Raw genomic sequence first — 18,925 nt, forward strand, 5'->3', positions numbered from 1 at the left:
CCTATGAAATGTTCCTGTGATAGAATCTACCTACTACTGTTATTTTTCGCCTTGATAGTTTTACTACCGTGACAGAAAATTTTCTAATATCGTGATAAAAACCCCATTTACACGCGCTAAAAAAATCGGCACGACACGCCAAATTTTTGGCACCGTGCTGACGATTTTAAAGCACGGCACTCCCAATTTTCGACGTGTAAACGTATGGGTCCCAAATGTAATGTGGCACCAGTGCTCAAAATTTTAGGAGTGCCGAGACTACCTCCCGGAGGTAGTCTTGGCACGGGTAAACGACGCACGGTGCCAAAAATTTGACGTGCCCTGCCGATTTTTTTAGCGCGTGTAAATGGGGTTAAAAAGGGGTTAAAATGATATCAAGGAACAAAATGTTCCGTCACGGAAGTAAATTGATATCAAGGAAGAAAATGTTCCATCACGGTAGTAATATGACATCGAGGAATTAACAACGGTAAGTGGATTCAATAGCCATCACAGGAACACTTCATGATCATAGGAGAAGTTCCGCCAAGGGAAACATCACGGTTACAAATAATTTAAAAACATACATGATAAATGAAATTGTCACCATCTGCAAGCGCTTCTGCTGGTAAATCCTGATCGTAGTAGGAGAAGGTCCTTTCGGCGGCTATGGCTCCGTTCAACAACATGACAAGAAAGGTTCTTCACAGGAGAGCTAGAACGGTTTACAAACTTCAAAGTAAATGAAACACGCTAAAATTATGATGCTGCTTTGCATGATTACCCGGGTCTTTTTGTTACTAACCCCTTTCTCGTTTGTTAAACTAAATGCTCCATGAGTTGTAAGTCAGCACCAGGTGACTGCTAGGTAAATTACGATAGTAGTGTCCACAACACCCCCCTCCCGCCGCTACACTTCAAGAGAAGTGGATCGCAGGCTAGGGTAGGGCTAGATATGAAGCATACCCCTCTCCTCTCCCACCCCCTCCCCCCACTAACAAACACAAGCTCACTTTATACAAGAGGTGAAATGTATTGGATGCAACAAAGTTGTTTAATATCTAGAGAAATGTTGCCATTTCAGTTCGATATTAGAGTATTCATTGATTGATGTTGTTCACAACTTACTTTTTTTGTTACTAAAGAGACAATAGATATACAGGATCATTCGTTCAGCTGATGTCATGACCACCCTAAGACAATTTTTCGTGACAAACGCGGCAAGTGCAAGACCAAGTGGACTTTGAACCTTTCGTGGAATTTACATTCGTGTTGTTGGAGGTGTGCGTGTCGGTGGGGTTTTCGTCGATCTCTGTTGTAGAAAAAAAAAGCATAACGTAAATAAACCTTTCAGAAACCGGCTACTATGGCTGAAGCGAGACTTGGTGTGGCGTTTCAATTCCAAGTTACAGAGGAAGGAATAATCGTCAACTTTGACAGAAATGCACTCAAGTTTGTTGGTCGCGCCATTGTGAAGTCTGCAAAACGACGAGTGAAAGGCGCAAAGAAAGCGATTTTGAAGAGATCTTTCCCTGCAACTCCAGCGACGTGGATCCTTCTAGTGGCTGCTCTAAGCGCTGCGAGATATTCAGAACACGAAACAACAGTCGGAGTTTTGGGAAAAGTCGAGCGCGGACTTCCTTGGTAAGCTTAAGTATTTTGTAATACAAGTGGACTTTGTCCTCTTTAGTAATAAAGAACTTTTACCAACTCGTAAATGAGCAGCGGCAAATGATAGTAGCATCGTCACTGAGGTGTAAGTTTAAATTCTTGAAGTTAAGACGATGTATCTTAGCTTAGGTTCTAGTTTTCGTTTTCCTTATCACGAACAAAGCCTTATACGACGGTAACAGGGTGCCGCTCAGAATGAGATCACATTCTTAACATTGTGAAATACGAAAGCTCAAGCTTAACGTTTGGCCATTATAAATAGGTTATATTGATATAGTGCCATCTTTTTTCGTGTTATTATTTATATTTTCAAACTGGAAAAATACAGTTATCTTTTATCGTAAACTGGTACTGCATCAAATAATAAACTAATGTTAGTGTGAACAGGCAGGTAGCACAATTCAGATGAGGTAAACCGACCTTGCGATGAATTTTCCTCGTTAAGTGTTTTTTGTCACCTTACATACTAGCTATAAACGTTTTGTAGCCATATTGATTTAATTTGGTGTCATTGGACTGGATTTAAGGGTAAAAATCAGCAAATTTGGGGGTTTTGCTGGGGAAGTGATGCAATAGGCAAGTTTTGTATTCCCCGACGGACCTGGGACGAGTTTGATTGCGAAGCTAATGGGGGTCAACTTCTTGACAAAAACAAAAACAAACACAGGTAAATTGCGGCTGAGTCGTTGAAAAACGATACAAATCATGAAAACATTAAGATTTCAAAGCTCAAACTTTAATAGTATGATGAAGGGATATCTGTTTCAAACAGCAAAACTTTGGAAAGAGCTGGTTGAACTAACCGAGACATGAAAAAGCCACAACTGAAGCGAAAAGAAGAAGTAAACTTCAGCTTAAAAATGGTAAATTAAGCTTATGTTTAAAAGTCAATATTCAATTCTCTTTTATTTTCAAACTTTGTATTACTATCATCTGTATTATTAATAAGTCTGTATTCGACTTCTAATCGAGTGAAATGTGCATACATTGATCGTTTTTCTACATGTGGCTGATTGTTGCATCTGACGACTTGAGCGTGAGAAGCAGTAGATGCAGCTAGTCTAGTGTACCAAAAAGGTTTTCACGAACTGCCAAATATCTCACAATAACCATCTTACATGACGTTTAGTAAACACCACATAGGTAAATTTAAATTTCTCTAAAAAAAGATGCGATTGTCCAGTGTTTCAACCAAGGAGCATTTGACGGCTCCGTCAGAAAGGGAAATAGCCGGATTGAATTATTTAAACAAAAGGTACCTCAACCACATCTAAACAAAGTCACAGAGCGCAATGTAAACAAATATAAACAAACTCGCTCACTTTCTTGCCGTACATTTTCAGCGACAACATTATTTTGTATTTTTTTTGCAACGGATCGAGATCGATCTTGTACATTCGAACGCTTTAATTGCTAGACTCGTTGCTGCTGTCAGAAATAAAGAAAGATCTTGGACAATAGTAATGTTCAATATTATATTCGAGAATGTCAAATGATAAATTATGTTGTGCCAAGACGAGAAAAATTCAGCTTGGCACAATGATCAAAACATCCTGTCGGAAAGAGACTTGCGATGCATTTGAATTTGAATAAAATACATTGTAAACAACTTTATGGAAATTTAGTATTTTAGATCGATTCATATCTTGCGAGCCGCGTCCAAAGTTTATACTACCGTTCGACGAGCGTTTTATAATAATATTATTTTCTTGACTTTAAATATTCTTGTTAATACATTAATTTTTAAGCATTTCGATGCCTAAATTAGGGAAAAAGTCCCACCTGCGTAAAACCATGCATGATTGTTTAAAGTGATTTATACTATTTATTTAACAAGTTACAGGATTTTAATCGACCTCACAGATATACCACGGGTCTTGGACGTTGTCATGCTTATGGTCTCTAGTACAAACAAACGATAATTTTTTTTCAACCAGATTTTCGTAATGTGTTGGTGCAGGAGCTGTAATTAATGGGGTCATAATTTATCAATCAACAGCACAAAACAGTAGTCAAATTTGCTAGACATACAGTAAAATCATTAGGCTTATTCCCTCTTGCGACTTTATCGCTCACTCATGATCAGTCTCTTTCGAAACCGTTACAATTTGTTTAGGATACACGCCTATGAATGAGAATTTCGCTCGCTTGTCCGTTTCGTGAAAAACAACCATCAAATTTGCAAGATGTACAGTAAAATCATTCGGCTTATTCCCTCCTGCGACTGCGACAATCGCTCGCTGATTGGGTGTTACGAAAACTAAGACCTAAGACCGTCTTAGTTTTCGAGATTAAATTTACTGTTAAATTTGACCAAAAACTCGGTGGAAAGGATCGGACAGAAGATAATTTGACAGATTAGACCTATTCCGCTTACAATTTGACTTTACATTTCGACGGATTCGATTTTACAGGGTCTTAGTTTTCGTAATCTCGAAAACTAAGACAGGTCTTAGGTCTTAGTTTTCGAGGGTCTTAGTTTTCGTAACACCCCTCGCTGATGAACAGTCTCTTTCGCAACCATTACGACATTTAGGATACACGGATGTTTACCGATACATGCCTACGAACGAGAATTTCGCTCGCTTGTCCGTTTCAAGTCATGAAAAGCTTGCTTCGTTTGCCGAATCCTTACAATTTTACGGTACAGCGAAACTTCTGACCAAACTGTATGGCTTTTATCCATTTAACGGAAGGTGTGATTTTTTCTAACACCTTTGCCAGCCGTTTTAACTAACGGATACAACTAACGCTTTAACGCTCTGTTGCTAATGGCTGACAGAAAGAGAACTTTAGCTAACGGGTAAACTTTTCATTCTAACGCTATGAGGTTTAAAGCTAACAGTTGTGTTAACGCCGCTAACGTTTTTGAGAAAACTTTCTAAAGGGCAACTAAGGGATGACTAACGGTTTTGCCCGTTTAACGGATAAGCGTTAAAGTACGTTTTCCCGTGTACGGTCGCATTTAACACCTCAAACTTCGGATCTGGAGGTCCCTGTTCAAGGCTTACCACCGTGTTGTTTCCTCAGACAAGAAACTTTGTTTCACTATGTCTCTCTTCACCCTGGTGTATAATGGGCCATTTCTGAGTTGATCTAGACCTCTGTTTAAAAGCAAGGCTAAGTGCGAAACCATTGACATGAAAATGATTTTTCAGTCTCATGCAAGTGAAACTTATCATAAGAAAGGCTTTGCGCTCAGCCTCATTTTGAAAATGAGGGTTTTTGAAACTCAGGAGTGGTCTATTGGGTACCAGTGACTTACTGCTACAGGGTTAACCCTGTCAGGAGCCCATGACCTGGAGAGAGCAACTTCCATGTACTTGTGTCACAGCATTTTCACCAACCAGTTTATTTTTAGAAAAATTTTAGCAGGAATTTAGAATATCTTTTAAGTCACACAAACCAGTCAGCAAAACTTACAGACCTAAAACGGATATTTTTGACCGTTTAAAGACATTCTGTTTTTCTTTTTAATATCTTATACTTAAGACGCACTCATAGACGGAGGCTGGAGGTTCCATTTTTGCTGGAAAAAGTGCTCCAAAATGTGTCTAAAAATTAACCGGTCTGTGATTATGCTGTGACATACATATGTACATGTAGGCCTAGTATGGGAGTTGCTCGCTTGAGGTTATGTGATGGACTAGCTCCCATCCAGAAGGGAAAAATACTCCTAGTTATTTCATGCTATGGAAACTGGAAACCAGTCCCTTGCCTTGAATGCAGAATTACAAAAAACTCTCGAGAGATGTTTCATCGTCATATTAATTAAATTTGATGCAATCATCTTCTTTTTTTACATTTTTTGAAGGAGCCGCAGTTTAGACCCCAAAACAGTTATAGCAGTTGCGGTCTTGGTGTGTGCAACAATTCTATGGATGTTAATAGGCCACATTCAGCAGTTCATCTTGAGAAACTTGCTTCAGTATAAAGCATTTTTGTATGAGCCAAGAGGGTATGTAAAATTCAGTTCCTGATTAGACTTTAAAAAAAATGCACCTTTATTTGAGTGTTAAGGTATTTAGCATGAGAGTTACCTATTGGGGACACTATTTTTTTATGTCTCCAACTGGAAACGGGACCACCATTTTACGTGGTCGTCTGAGCCACACGAAGGTCTAGCCACTTGCAGTGCAAAGGGAGTACCTTCATTTCTCAGTTATTTTAAGGCCCTGAGTATTGGTCTGGCCCCAGGAATTGAACCTGCGACCTTCCGCTCTTCACTCAAGCACTCTACTGAATGAGCTAATCCTGCCGGGTCTGTTTCAGTCTTATCAGACTATGAGTCAAACATACTTATGAAGTTCTGTGACAAAATTAATCATGTTAATAATTGTGTCGCAACTTTCACTTTATAATATTGTTAGAACACCAAGTCCCAGTCATGCAAACGATAGATAATGCTATTTGGTAAAAAAAATTGTCCAGTGGATAATGCAATTAGCTTGTCCACTCAGTGCTTTATCCGATGGAGAGTGCTCTCCATTGTTTACACTGCTGGGTCCTGAGATGACAATTTTCAAGCCTGGTGAGAGAGTGAACCCTGGTGTACTGACTAGCTAGAGAAACAAATCAGCTTTAAATGCTCAGAAGAGGACTCAAACTAGGAATCTTTGGAAATACGGATCTTAAGCAACAACAACAGCAACGTCAGTGAAACGTCACTCAGAAAGTCAATATGCACTGCTTCCAATTTCATCGCCCTTATTCCAACTCTTTTAATTTGTCAAATGTTGGCAATTTTTGCAGGAGTTGAATTTATTATAATGGACTGTATCTAAGTTCATAAAAAGAAAAAGAAAATTGATGTCTTGTGTTCATGTCCTCCATAAAACATGAAATTGGGAAGTTTCACATTGTAGTCATGCAGTAACGGCAAAGAAATGTAGCAAAAAGCGTGATGCATGAGCAAAGTTGATGTTTTGCCAATCTAAACCTATTGCTTCTTTGCCCTTCTCGTTCCGGTTGCCATCGTCGTTGCTAGGGCTCTCCACTGTTTGCCACTGTAGTGGTCTGACCACTCAACCATGCTACCTTCATATTTTCTAATATAAAATGATATGGGCTCAATAATAATTATTTTAAAGTTTAATAATCAAGACATGTTGTCGTTGTTGTTTCGGATATGTTATTCTGAGAGTACATCTGTAACAATCTATGGATGTTCCATATTTGTTCTTCAGAAAATGAGTGATGTTTTCCTCACAAAACATGAACTAATAAAGAGTTGTTTCAACTTATAAAAACTCTTATCTTTTGAATCTGTTTTAGAAAGCTGTCAGCAAAAACAAAATGCGTACTGGTATGTCTATCATTCATCAGTTTCATACTCTTTAAAGCTTCTAAGAGACTATTCAAAGCATTTTATTGGAATTATTGAAACCTTTGAAAGGAAAGCTGTCAACAAACCAGGAATTGGACCAGATCAGACCAATCCCTGAAACTTACATGTACCAATTATTGAAGGAAGGTTGGGGATAGGGTTGTCAGCTTTAAACTGATCTGGTCTGATCCAGTTGTTGTCAACAGCCTGAACAAAACTCTTTTATACACACTGGTAGAACTACACTGTATGTAAGTTTTTATGTAGTAGTGCAGTGCTAGTTTGCTCCAGGAATAGCAGGTGCCCTCTAGCAGTTTACTTCTGCCTTTGGGCATCAGGAAAAGCTTTTAGTTGACATTCGTACATTTCTTTTTGTCTTTGCATTATTCTCATGTAGAATTCTTCTATGAGACAAATATATGTAGGGAGTTTGCTGAAATCTGCCTTTTAAAACAAAAATTAAAAATCAAAAAATTTCTTCCCTTTTTCATGGAAGCCTTTACATCACATTCCTGTATTATTTTCAGTTTCACTAATATTCTATTTGCCGTGGTTATTGCTGTACTATTAATTTATACCTTATATATAAAATATATGTATTGGTTTTGTTGATGTTTTGATTGCAGGGCCTTGTGAAACTCCTAGGTGGCAAAAATCCAACTCTTTACAGCTATGAAAAGTCTTTACCGTATCTGCCTGTTCCAGATCTGGATGCTACGATGAAAAGGGTAGAGTATTAATAAAAGTCCTTTTTGCCAAATGGAGTATGCTTAAATTAACTCCTGCCCTTTTAAAACTTTTAATTACCGACACATTTTGTGTGTTTTCAGTATTTAGAATCAGTCAGACCTGTCCTTTGTGAAGAACGTTTTAAAGAGATGGAAAAACTAGCTGAGGATTTTAAGGTTTGGGACTTACATAAACAATACAATTTGTAACTGTGCATTTAATATGAACTGTTAAGTTGCAAGTGTTTTACACTTAAATTTGTTCTGATCATTATTTTGTTTTAGAATGGGCTTGGAAAAAGATTACAACGGTACTTAGTTTGGAAGTCATGGTGGTCCACAAACTATGTAAGTTGTAATGCTGGTGTCCGCTTTAAATATTATTCTTTCTTGCCTTTGTCCAAGTGACATTTTGTATTGTTATTTTGCCATGGATAGCTATCATAATTTCTTGATTTTGGTATGTCTAGTAGCCGCAAGTTTATCTGGTTGGCTTTTTTTGGGCAAGCAAGTAGTTGTTTCTTTTGTTGAGTCTGCCATTATATTACATTGTGTGAAGCTAAATTTTTGAGCAACACCTGGCAAAGCAGGACTTATATTTCACTGTAGTCATTTTTTATGTGACTCGAACATCAAAACTACCAAAATGATTCCAAGTACAAGCACCAAGAAGACCATGATCATAAAGAATTCCCACCTAGCTGACATATACAGTTGCTTAACAAAGTGTGTCTTATGGAAAACATAGGCACGTTAAACGTGCATGAGCTATTTTGAATGCTTCAGTGTAACTTTAATGCTTCGGTGTAACCTTACCAAGAGTGATGAATCTACTTCTTTCATCCTAAATGTAGATTGGGTTTTCATGCGAAATTGCGTATTGCGGTACATAAATGAAAACGCGAAACGCTCAGCTGAGTCGTTCCTCAAGCTATATATTCACTTTCCTCTGTCTTTCCCTGTTACATCATGCAAGTTAAACAAATCGTTAAAGTGAAATAAATTTCTACTCACCAAACGTTGATTAGAAGGAAAACTCTAAGGTTTCCTCGGAGTTTCTTAAGCCAAAATGTGACTCTTCGAATACTGAATAGTTACGAAATACCAGGATTTTTATCATTGTGGTAGATGGTTGCATCATCATAATTCACGAGGTTTTCACGTGCGATTCTACTCAGTGAAACAGTCTTTAACTCCGACAAATTATTTCTTTATGTTTTAAAGGCTATTGCTTCTCAAAAGACAAGAGCCTTTTTTAAGGCATTGGTTACAAAACGAAACAGGTCTTCATACGTCCAAGTTACTATTTATCATTGTGAAAGCCAATCTGCATGAGATGTATAGTCACACAGCTGGCACGTGAAAGTGTTGGACTTTGCCCCCTTTCGTCGTTCGTACGTGAGGGAATTCGAGTTATCTTTCAGTAAACTAGTAAACAGATTTATAAAAATAACTCACGCACACAATTTGCACGTGAAGATGTTGGTCTTTGGCCCTTTTACAATTCCTACGTAAAAAAAGGGCAAATTGTTTACTACAAAATTTTCTCAAACGATTTTAAGAAATCACCTCCGCTTCATCATAACATCTGCAATTAAATTATGTTTCATGCAACGTCAAGGTTGATAACCTAACATTTATTAACATTTGTGAAACAGTCTTTAACCCCGACAACTTATTTCGTCATGTTTTAAAAGCCATTACGTCTTAAAAGACAAGAGCCTTTTTTAAGTCATTGGTTACAAAACGAAACAGGTCTTCATACGTCCAAGTTACTATTATTATTGTGAAAAGCCAATCTGCATGAGATGTACAGTCACACAGCTGGCACGTGAAAGTGTTGGACTTTGCCCCCTTTCGTGGTTCGTACGTGAGGGAATTCGAGTTATCACACAGTAATCTAGTAAACAGAATTATAAAAATAACTCATGCACACAATTTGCATGTGAAGATGTTGGTCTTTGGCCCTTTCACAATTCGTACGTAAAAAAAAAAAGGCAAATTGTTTTACTACAAAATTTTCTCAAACGATTTTAAGAAATCACCTCGGCTTTATTACAACATCTGCAATTAAATTATGTTTCATGCAACGTCAAGGTTGATAGCTTAACATTTATTAACTTCCAAGAAAATTATCAAACTGCTGAAATATATTTCTACTTATATCATGTTGCTCCACTCAATATAACAGTATCTAATTATTGTGTCAACTAGCTTCTTCCAATTTTATTCCCTAACGCTACTGTTTCTACTGAAGTTACGCATCTTTACTAAATAGAACGAAAAAGGTCGGTTGAACTTTGTAAGCGAGAGAATAATATTTTTAAAGCTTGTTTACAGGATTAACAATAATCGATACAGCTTTCAAAAAAATAGGCTGCGCCTTAAATTTCTAAAACCACATTTAATAGGGCGCATACTTTCGAATTAAAGTCTATATCTAAATGTCAATTATTGCTTGACTGGAAGAGATTTGAAAATATATGATCTTTCATACTCTACCTAGTTGTAGCAGGTGAAACAGAACTCATATTGACGTGCGTTGTACCGATAGCCGAATTAGGTCAGAAATGCCTCGAAGCAGCATCCACACTTAAATATGAACCCTTAAACAGCTGCATCATTGTTCACAGCGTTTGAATCATGAAGATATTTTATGTAATGCTTCCAAACACCTGTACCCGTAATAAAAGACGAAAAAATTGTGAAGGATCAAGATGGCGGTCTCAAAGTGCCCTTGTTCGACCTTTACCAATGCCATGTTTAAATAGATGCCAAGATCTCATTGGTTCCTAAGCATCAACTAATAGTACCTTCAACCTTATTGGCTCTTGCAACAAACATCCGAACATACAAAGTTACAAAGCCACAAAGATACATACGCTCACACCACTGACATATGAGCTATTTTTTCAAAATAGCTCAATAAAGTAATTAAATTTGTAGTTTTTGTGATTATTTGATTACCAGTTGCTATTTACACGTACATGTACATAACTGTGTGCACATTCATATTAGTAGATCGGGGATAAAATTACTGGAATAACAGCAAACGTAATAACGTCTGCTAATTTTTTTTTGTATGAAGAAGCAGTCACTGCAGTATTTTGTTACACTAGAAGCATATTTTCCAGTTAACATTAAAAAATAGTGATATTTCATAGTATTAACCATATTGTTTTGTAGATAAGTGATTGGTGGCAGCAGTATGTGTATCTTCAGTCCAGGGAGCCACTGATGATTAACAGTAACTACTATGGTGTGGTAAGTATTTACTACACAAACTGATACATATTTTCTTGTCTGTACCTTTGATACATGTACCCATAACATAGAATATACACATTACTAAAAATACCTCTGCAAAAGAATTTTGCTCTTGAGCACAACATGATTTTTTAAGAATTTTTTGAAAAATTCAAATTTTCTGCCATTTTGGCTTTCAACGTGTTGTAGTCTTCTCATACTTAGAAAGCTCTCTGAAACAAAGGAGCTGTGATGCAGATTAAGGAACTGCATGATTGTATGAAGTAAATTAAGGAACATGTGACTTTAGACACATTAGTAAACAAGTGTGGATTTCCAGAGAACAGCTTTTAAAAGGTAAAGCATGCCAGTGAGATGCACTGCAGTCAGGTACAATAACAGTAGTGACCCTGAGAAATGGACAGGCATGCAGGCATTTTGTTCAGTGCTAATTTTTTTTTGAAGAGGTTCGTGACTTAATGTGTTCTTCAGTTGACAGAATAAAAAATTTTCATATTCTAGGCAACTAAGACTTCTGTCATTCAATCAGGAGTCCTTTAGGGCTTTATTCCATGCATTCCTTCATTATTTAAACATTCAAAATAATTTATTGCTGTGTTGTGTTGTGTTTTTTTTGTCAGGATGCTGTTCACGTCCCATCACCAATTCAAAGTGCTAGGGCAGCAAACATTATCCATGCCCTGTTCCTGTATAGGAAACAGATTTTAAAGGAAAAGCTTGAACCTGTAGGTGGTTATGATAAGGCACACCTGATAAGTTAATATCTGTTTTTTAACATGAATTTCAATCTGTTACAGTGTAATTGCAATCATGACAAAGCAAACAACAATACCATTATTGAGCTATTTCGAAAAAAATAACTCATATGTCAGTGGTTTGGAATTGAGCAAATGTATCAGGGTGCAAAGAAAGTCAGTTTTACAGCCTGCCATTCGGGCAAGCTGTAGCTAGCATGTACTAGCCCACAAGTCATTTCAACTAGCCCCAAAACCCTTTTTTGATTAGCAGGATTGATAACCATCCTTCTGTAATTTGAATTTCCCCAAAAAATCCACTTGTCCGTCGCACAAGTTAAGAACAGAATTCACTAGCCCAAAAGCAAAATCCTCTAGCCCCGGGCTGTCGGACATGACTTTCTTTGCACGCCGTGTATCTTTATGTCTTTGTATGTTCGGATGTTTGTTGCAGGGGCCAATAAGGTTGACGGTACTATGAGTTGATAGGTAGGAACCAATGAGATTTTGGCATCTCCCAACTGAGCTAACCAGGCGTAAATGAAAAGAGAAATTATTAATTCTCATAACTTTATCTATTGACAATGTATGGATATTGTTAGGAGAAAATTGATGTTGGTCACTATTGGCACTTAAAGGGATAACACCGCTTTCATACTCGTATTTTCCTGTATTTTATCATAGTAAGCATTGATACTAGTAGTTTTGTTTCCATCCATTTTGCAGCAATTTGCCATGGGTATCATTCCACTTTGTTCAGAACAATTCAGGAAAACATTCAGCACAACAAGGATACCACTTAAAACCCAAGGTAACATTGAATAACATTGAAAACTTGAATTGGTTTCTGGAAGAGGAATTAATGTCATTCATGCTGTTTGTTTGGACTTGTTTTGGTTCATAATAAAATCAGTTGAATGTAACTGAATAAAATTAAATGTACGGCCAAAAAAAACATACAGTTGATTGCAAAAGTCTTGTGCGGCCTCCTGTACAAAAGTGCCATACCGCACCACAGTAGTGCTTCAATAACAAAGCTTTACTGCTAAATTACCGTATTTAGCAGGATTTAAGAGGCCAAACAGTAGCCTAACGCAAGTTTCAGTGGGATCTAAAGGGCGGTGCAGCCATCAAGGCTCTGGGCTGCAGTTTTGCATTGCAGTTTCTGACCTTCAAAAGCTGCGAAGTGGCTGTTGTAAGGCTACAAAATCAGCTCTGGTTGATCTGATAGTCTACAACTCCCTCAAATACCAATAACTTGGAATGCCAGAAAAGCTTTTGCCACAGATTTTGGCTTGTATAGAAAACTTTGATTGTACCTGCAAGAAATATGAGTCTGGATTGTGCACGTTGAAGATCACATAATAAAATAGTCCTTCAAATTCTACGCTTAGGGAATAAACATTTCATTTAATTTAATTATGTGCCTGACAAGTGAGGGAATTTAATTTATGGTTATTCTGGAGACATTCTAGTCTGTAATCTATTGTTTTATTCTTTGTTTGTGTTTTGTTTTTTTCCTTGTTTGCTCTGTGTCATCCCTTTAGATCACATCCATCACCATGGTTCCTCGAACCATGCTGTCGTCTACCACCGTGGAAGATTTTTCAGACTCCATGGCTATCATCGTGGAGTGCTGTTGAAGCCTGCTGATCTTGAGAGGTATGGTTTATTTAACCCTTTAAGCCCTAAGAGTGATCAGCATCAAATTTCTCCTTGTAATATCAACGCTTTGTAAAACAGAGTGGTCATGAGACTTGTGGACATGATCACACAAGATGAATTTGCTTGATATTTTATCAACTTCTCCCCACTTCTTCTATAGGAAATGAGTAGGGGCAACAAATGAGATTTCAGATTTTGATCTTAGGGTTTAAAGGGTTAAATTTATATAGTACCTCTTATTTGGTGTAACATTTTCAGCTGCCTGCTATGATGCTTGATGGTAATGACAACGGTGTAAGGATGATGATGACCATGATTGGTTTGTGGGTTTAAATACGTTTTTACAGTTTTTTTTTTGCCATCAATGTTTGAACATGCTTTTATTTCATTCCATTAAGACAAATTGTCAAAATTCTTGAGGATGAATCAAAGCCTGTCCCAGGAGAGGAACTTCTACCAGCTCTGACCAGCGCTGACAGGTTGGCATTTTTAATAATGATAATGATAATGATAATAATAATAATAATAATAATGTTAATAAATGCAGTACTTGATTATCCTCTCCCCTTATGTGTCTTTTCAGCAGTAATGAAACAAGTAGTTCTGATGGAACATTATTAACACTACTAAGAATCCCAACTGGTAGGAGACGAACCAGTGGGCTCTTTTACAACCATTGCTGAGGATTTAAACTAAGGATTACCCAGGAACAAATCTAGCCTTTAGTTGATGGGGCAGGACTTAACTCGGGACTTCCAGCATACTAACTGCTCTGCCATACTGCACCCTTTAGTTTTCCTAACCAGAGTCTGCAAGTGAATGTACTTTTTGAAAAGTATTATTCTCAAAACTAGGAGTACAACATAAATTTTCACATCACGTATTGCTCAAGTCTTTTGTTTGAACTTTTGAATCTGTGGCCAACAATAATATTGTGATAATGTAGTGATTAAAACGAAATTTCTTCTTCAATATTTTATCATGATTAACTATTTATTTATCAGTCGTGAAAAATGAAGTGCCATTTTCATGGAACTGTCTTCAAAACGTCTTGATATAATTTTCCTGGTATGTTATATTATAAACCTGACCCTTGCAAATGTAATTGTAGTCATATTAATTACAATGGTTTTGAACTCAGAAACCTTTGGGCAGAGACCAGGAGCACCTACTTCAGTAGGGGTGTGAATAAGCAGTCTTTGGATTGTATTGAACAGGTAAGTTAATTCTTCCTCATATCAGGAATAAAATTTAGTAATAATTTTTCTGGAGAGAATCACCTTCACGATCGATTCCCGCTATAAATTTTGATTTCTTCTTAACAGGTTTTTTTTTTTTGATGAATTGGAATTAAGTTAATTCCCTTGTTATGCACTGCACATCAATTAGTGAGCAGAACAGTGCGACTTTAAAGGTGGTAATGATTTTCACTGGTTGCCAAAAAAGAGGTAACTAAGGTCCCTTTTGTTGTCCAAATGCTTTTAATAGCGATTTTGATGACTCTAACTGGCTAAAAAGGTGTTTGTCTTGAAACTCAGTCCCCTCACCCAAAATGATCATTTGAAGCCGAAGTTGTCCCTTTGTTGTCCTTTTGTGATGAAATGAGGATGATGATCCCCCCTTTTTTTTTTGTGGTTTTTGTGCATTATGGCTTCACAAAAACATGCATTAAGGAGAAAAAATCTGGAAAGTAGAAGTTAAATTTTTTTAGATGTGAATGACACAGGGAAGTATGAGATAATGTTAAAACTGTCCATTTCTCTACATTTTTTCAAGATCAGGTAATTAATTTGAAGTCACTTAATTGAAAAAATTAGGCTCTAGGTTTTAGTAAATTTCGTAATTTTTCCTATATGATAAGAATTTTTATTAGTTGGTCAAGTTTTGAGCATTTGGCACGTAACTGGGAAAAAACACTCAGAATTATGGGCACACACTGGGCCAAAACAAGCACGGTGACCCCATATTTTCATTGCAGTTTTTGAATGTCCTATATGTGGCTGACATTTGTGCCAAGTTTGAAAAGAATCTGGATAGTACATCCTTTTCAAGGGAATTACCTAAAAAGAAAATTTATGTTTTTAACACGTGTATTGGGCATAAACCAGCATGAGCGACCCTGCTATAGACATCATCTATTTAGGGCTTTGCATGGTAGTTAAAGTTGTGTTCATGAGAAAAAGAGAAGTATATTTGGTTAATGGTTTTTGACAAAAAATTTTTTCTGCCTTTTCAGGCTGCATTTTTCCTCAATTTGGAGGACTTGGAGATGAATTATGGCGAGGTAATGTAGTAAACAATAAGCAATCTATATTATCGTCCATATGAATTTGGAAAAAGATTGAATTCCACTGTCCTTAGTTTGTAGTAGTGGGTCTCACATTAAAATTGGTATTTTTGAGAAGTGTTCAGCCTGTTCATCTTTTTTGTTCTTAACTTTAAGGTTGGTATACACTAGATGACAAGTTGCAGCAATATGTCACACTGCCACGTCACAGCGACAAATCACTTTGTGTGTACTGGACAATTTTTATGAAAATCTTTGTCTCCGCAACAGAATTTTGTCCCAGCAACATGTCACAAAAAATCAAATCATACAATTTGTGCAACTTGTTGGAGCGATAAAATTCTGCTGCAGAGACAAAGATTTTCACAAAAATTATCCAGTACAAACGAAGCGATTTGTCACTGTGATGTGCCACTGCTAAGTGTTGCTGCAACTAGTCACCCAACCTGTACACACGGAGTGACCTGTAGCCACGACTTATTGCTGCAACTTGTCATCTAGTGGGTTACAATGCTTAGACGACATGGGGAAGTCTTTGTCACAAAGCAGTCATTGTATCGTCTGGAAGAAATTTCTTTCCTTACGTTAAATTGACAAGACTAAATAAAATGGACCTGAAAATGTGCACTTCACCCTTTTGTTAATATGAAGTCCCAGGGGCCCCACTCACATATTTTAATGACGGGGGGGTCCGAAGGATTTTTTTGGGTCTGACATTTTGGCCAAAAGGGATTTTTTGGGGTCTATGAAAGACGCCGGGATTTTTTTGGGTCGCGAAAACGACACAGAGATTTTTTTGGGTATTGTATTTTTCATCAGCTCAAATCAACAATAGCGCAATTTATAGTTTTGTTTTGACCAAAACCAAAGTTGAAGTTGGCATGTTTTAGCTTTCCAGAAGATGAATAATAAAATTTGCTGATGCAAAAACACTGAGGGATTTTTTTGGGTATGCTAAAAAAAGTAGGGATTTTTTTGGGTAGAAAAATTCTGAAGTTGGGATTTTTTGGGGTATAAAATATGAACCTCTGTCGGACCCCCCCCCCCCCCGTCATTAAAATATGTGAGTGGGGCCCCTGGGTATGAAGTGCTTGTTAAGCCAATTGTCAGGCTGCTTTTGTCAGGCTTAGTGCGTATCATTAGTTTAAGGTTTCATTGATGTCAGTCATTTCTTATGCAATAACTTTTTTTTTACATTATTACCAACCTTAAAGCAGTGGAGTGCTGTAGTGTAATATTGTAAAGTTAGGCACGGAAAAAGGGGAAAAATCCACTCCAAGTTAAAATTCAAGATGTCAGGGATGTCAAATTTGACATTAGTGTTGTTGGTTCGTAAGTTCACGGCCTTGTTATTTTGAAACTACAGGAGGAATCAGAAGAAATGGATACTCTTTGTCGATATCTGCTTCATGGCAATGGCCACAGTTGTTGGTTTGATAAATCTTTTTCTACATACATTTTCAAGAATGGCAGGGTAAGATATTGTTGTCTGCATTTTTGTACTGAATATTTGTTTAGGTTGTTTGTGTTTTTACTCATCCTTGTGGCTTGGTAAATATCATTTACTCTTTATACAAATTCAAAATATTCTATTTTTCCAATTGGCTTAAACCCCTAGTTCATTTACCTAACATAATGACATAGCAACCATCTCAACTAAATTAATAGACCTTTTTACCGATACGGCGGCCATATTGAATCAATTAGATTTAAGGAGTATTATAGGATGCCCAGGGGGCATGAGCACGATCCAATATACTCACTCCGTATTTACGCACGCTTTCCGGGCCAATTTTTCTTTACGTTTTCCTAGAAAACGATTGTAATGGGAAAAAAAGACCGTTGTGCCGTGTTCGGATGTAATAATGATTGCATTTTCCCCAAGAAATATACAATGTAGTTCTCTTTTTGCCCACTGGTCATACCATAATACTCCTTAAATCTAATAAATTCAATATGGCCGCCTCATCGGTAAAATGGTCTATTGGAGGCTTCATGTTATTTGTCAATTGTTCTTTATCCATCAAGTTAATATAATTTTTAAATCCTCATTCCTGTATGTCATTGTATAGTAGAATCCCGGTAACTCGAACTCTGAAGGGAAACAAAAAACAGTTCGAGTTATCGGGGTAAATTGCAGTGAAATTTTGATCAAGGGAAAGGAAATGTAGTTCGAGTCAGCAGGGAATTCTAGTTATCTGAGTTCGAGTTATCGAGGTTCTACTGTATCTTACTTTTTAAACATTTTTGGTAATGTTTTTTTTTTTTTCTGTTAATCCACAGTTTGGCCTAACTGCTGAGCATTCATGGTATGAAAGCAATAAACTGTTTAACTTTCTGTAATTTTGAATAAACGAAACATAGAGCGGGCAGTGGGAGAGCATTGAGGCGTCTGCAGATAGGAACTTTTTAGCCTGCATAGCAAGCGTTAAAGGTGGTGGTGGGGGGGGGGGGTAAGAAAGAAAAGAAGGAGGGAGAAAAATAAGCAGTCGGGTTTGGGGCGTTCCCTTCTTCTCTTTCTTACAATCCCCCCTCTACGGTTATAAATCGTTAAAATCATGAAAAATCGATAAAGATTTGACACAGCAAGTTAGTTCATCGATTTTCACTGATTTTCGTTATCAATCAATAAAATTCACTTGATTACTACCGTTTTTATTGATACCTATTTTTAGCGATTGACTACCCTGGGAGATAGCCCAAGCTCTGTGAGCTATGTCTGTTGTCCTTTGTAATGTCATGTTACCATAATTGAGTCTTTTTGTGTCTTGTACTGGTTTGGGGCCACCGTGAAGGCTAATTTCTTGAGGTTTCAGCTCCAGTAGCTGTTTCCTATTTATATACCTTGCCAAGGTTGGTGGGTTAAGCTCGTGAAATTCATAATTTTGCCATGAAATTGCATATTTTCCCCGATACTAGCCCTTACATTTTCACTATTACGCAACGTTCTGACCACGCTCAACCAGTTTGACATTGCCAAGTTCAACAGACATATCTCAAAAAGCTTGGGCGACCTGTGATGACTCTGGGTCTGTTGGAACACAAAATTTCCTTGTAGGGAAGCTAACAATGTCATTATGTTATTTAGTCATGAACTATGAACCTGCCCTAATACATCCATGCTTTTGAACTGTTCTGTTTGCAGGGCAGATGCTCCAATTATGTCACATCTTGGAGAGTCAGTTTTAGTTGACGATATTCACTTTTTGGGGTATGTTATTTACGTGATAAGAAAAGGTGTGTCTAATTCTTAAGATCAGTTTCTTAA

The 18,925-nt window shown here is 37.2% G+C and overlaps 1 protein-coding gene across 1 annotated transcript in view; it reads left to right on the plus strand.

Moving 5' to 3' along the window:
• Positions 1-1,234: 1,234 nt before the first annotated feature.
• Positions 1,235-18,925, plus strand: part of LOC140933459 (carnitine O-palmitoyltransferase 1, liver isoform-like) — a 28,373-nt gene continuing 10,682 nt past the window's right edge. Inside the window, exons 1-16 of the mRNA XM_073383018.1 lie at positions 1,235-1,623; positions 5,465-5,608; positions 6,925-6,955; positions 7,603-7,704; positions 7,807-7,881; positions 7,990-8,052; positions 10,891-10,968; positions 11,592-11,696; positions 12,432-12,516; positions 13,253-13,367; positions 13,769-13,849; positions 14,512-14,587; positions 15,607-15,654; positions 17,024-17,131; positions 17,941-17,966; positions 18,803-18,868. Of these exons, the coding sequence (XP_073239119.1) occupies positions 1,346-1,623; positions 5,465-5,608; positions 6,925-6,955; positions 7,603-7,704; positions 7,807-7,881; positions 7,990-8,052; positions 10,891-10,968; positions 11,592-11,696; positions 12,432-12,516; positions 13,253-13,367; positions 13,769-13,849; positions 14,512-14,587; positions 15,607-15,654; positions 17,024-17,131; positions 17,941-17,966; positions 18,803-18,868 (1,481 nt within the window). The 5' untranslated portion in view covers positions 1,235-1,345. The remainder of the gene's footprint in view (positions 1,624-5,464; positions 5,609-6,924; positions 6,956-7,602; positions 7,705-7,806; positions 7,882-7,989; positions 8,053-10,890; positions 10,969-11,591; positions 11,697-12,431; positions 12,517-13,252; positions 13,368-13,768; positions 13,850-14,511; positions 14,588-15,606; positions 15,655-17,023; positions 17,132-17,940; positions 17,967-18,802; positions 18,869-18,925) is intronic.

Source organism: Porites lutea, chromosome 4 (assembly GCF_958299795.1).
Source record: "Porites lutea chromosome 4, jaPorLute2.1, whole genome shotgun sequence".
Taxonomy (NCBI): domain Eukaryota; kingdom Metazoa; phylum Cnidaria; class Anthozoa; order Scleractinia; family Poritidae; genus Porites; species Porites lutea.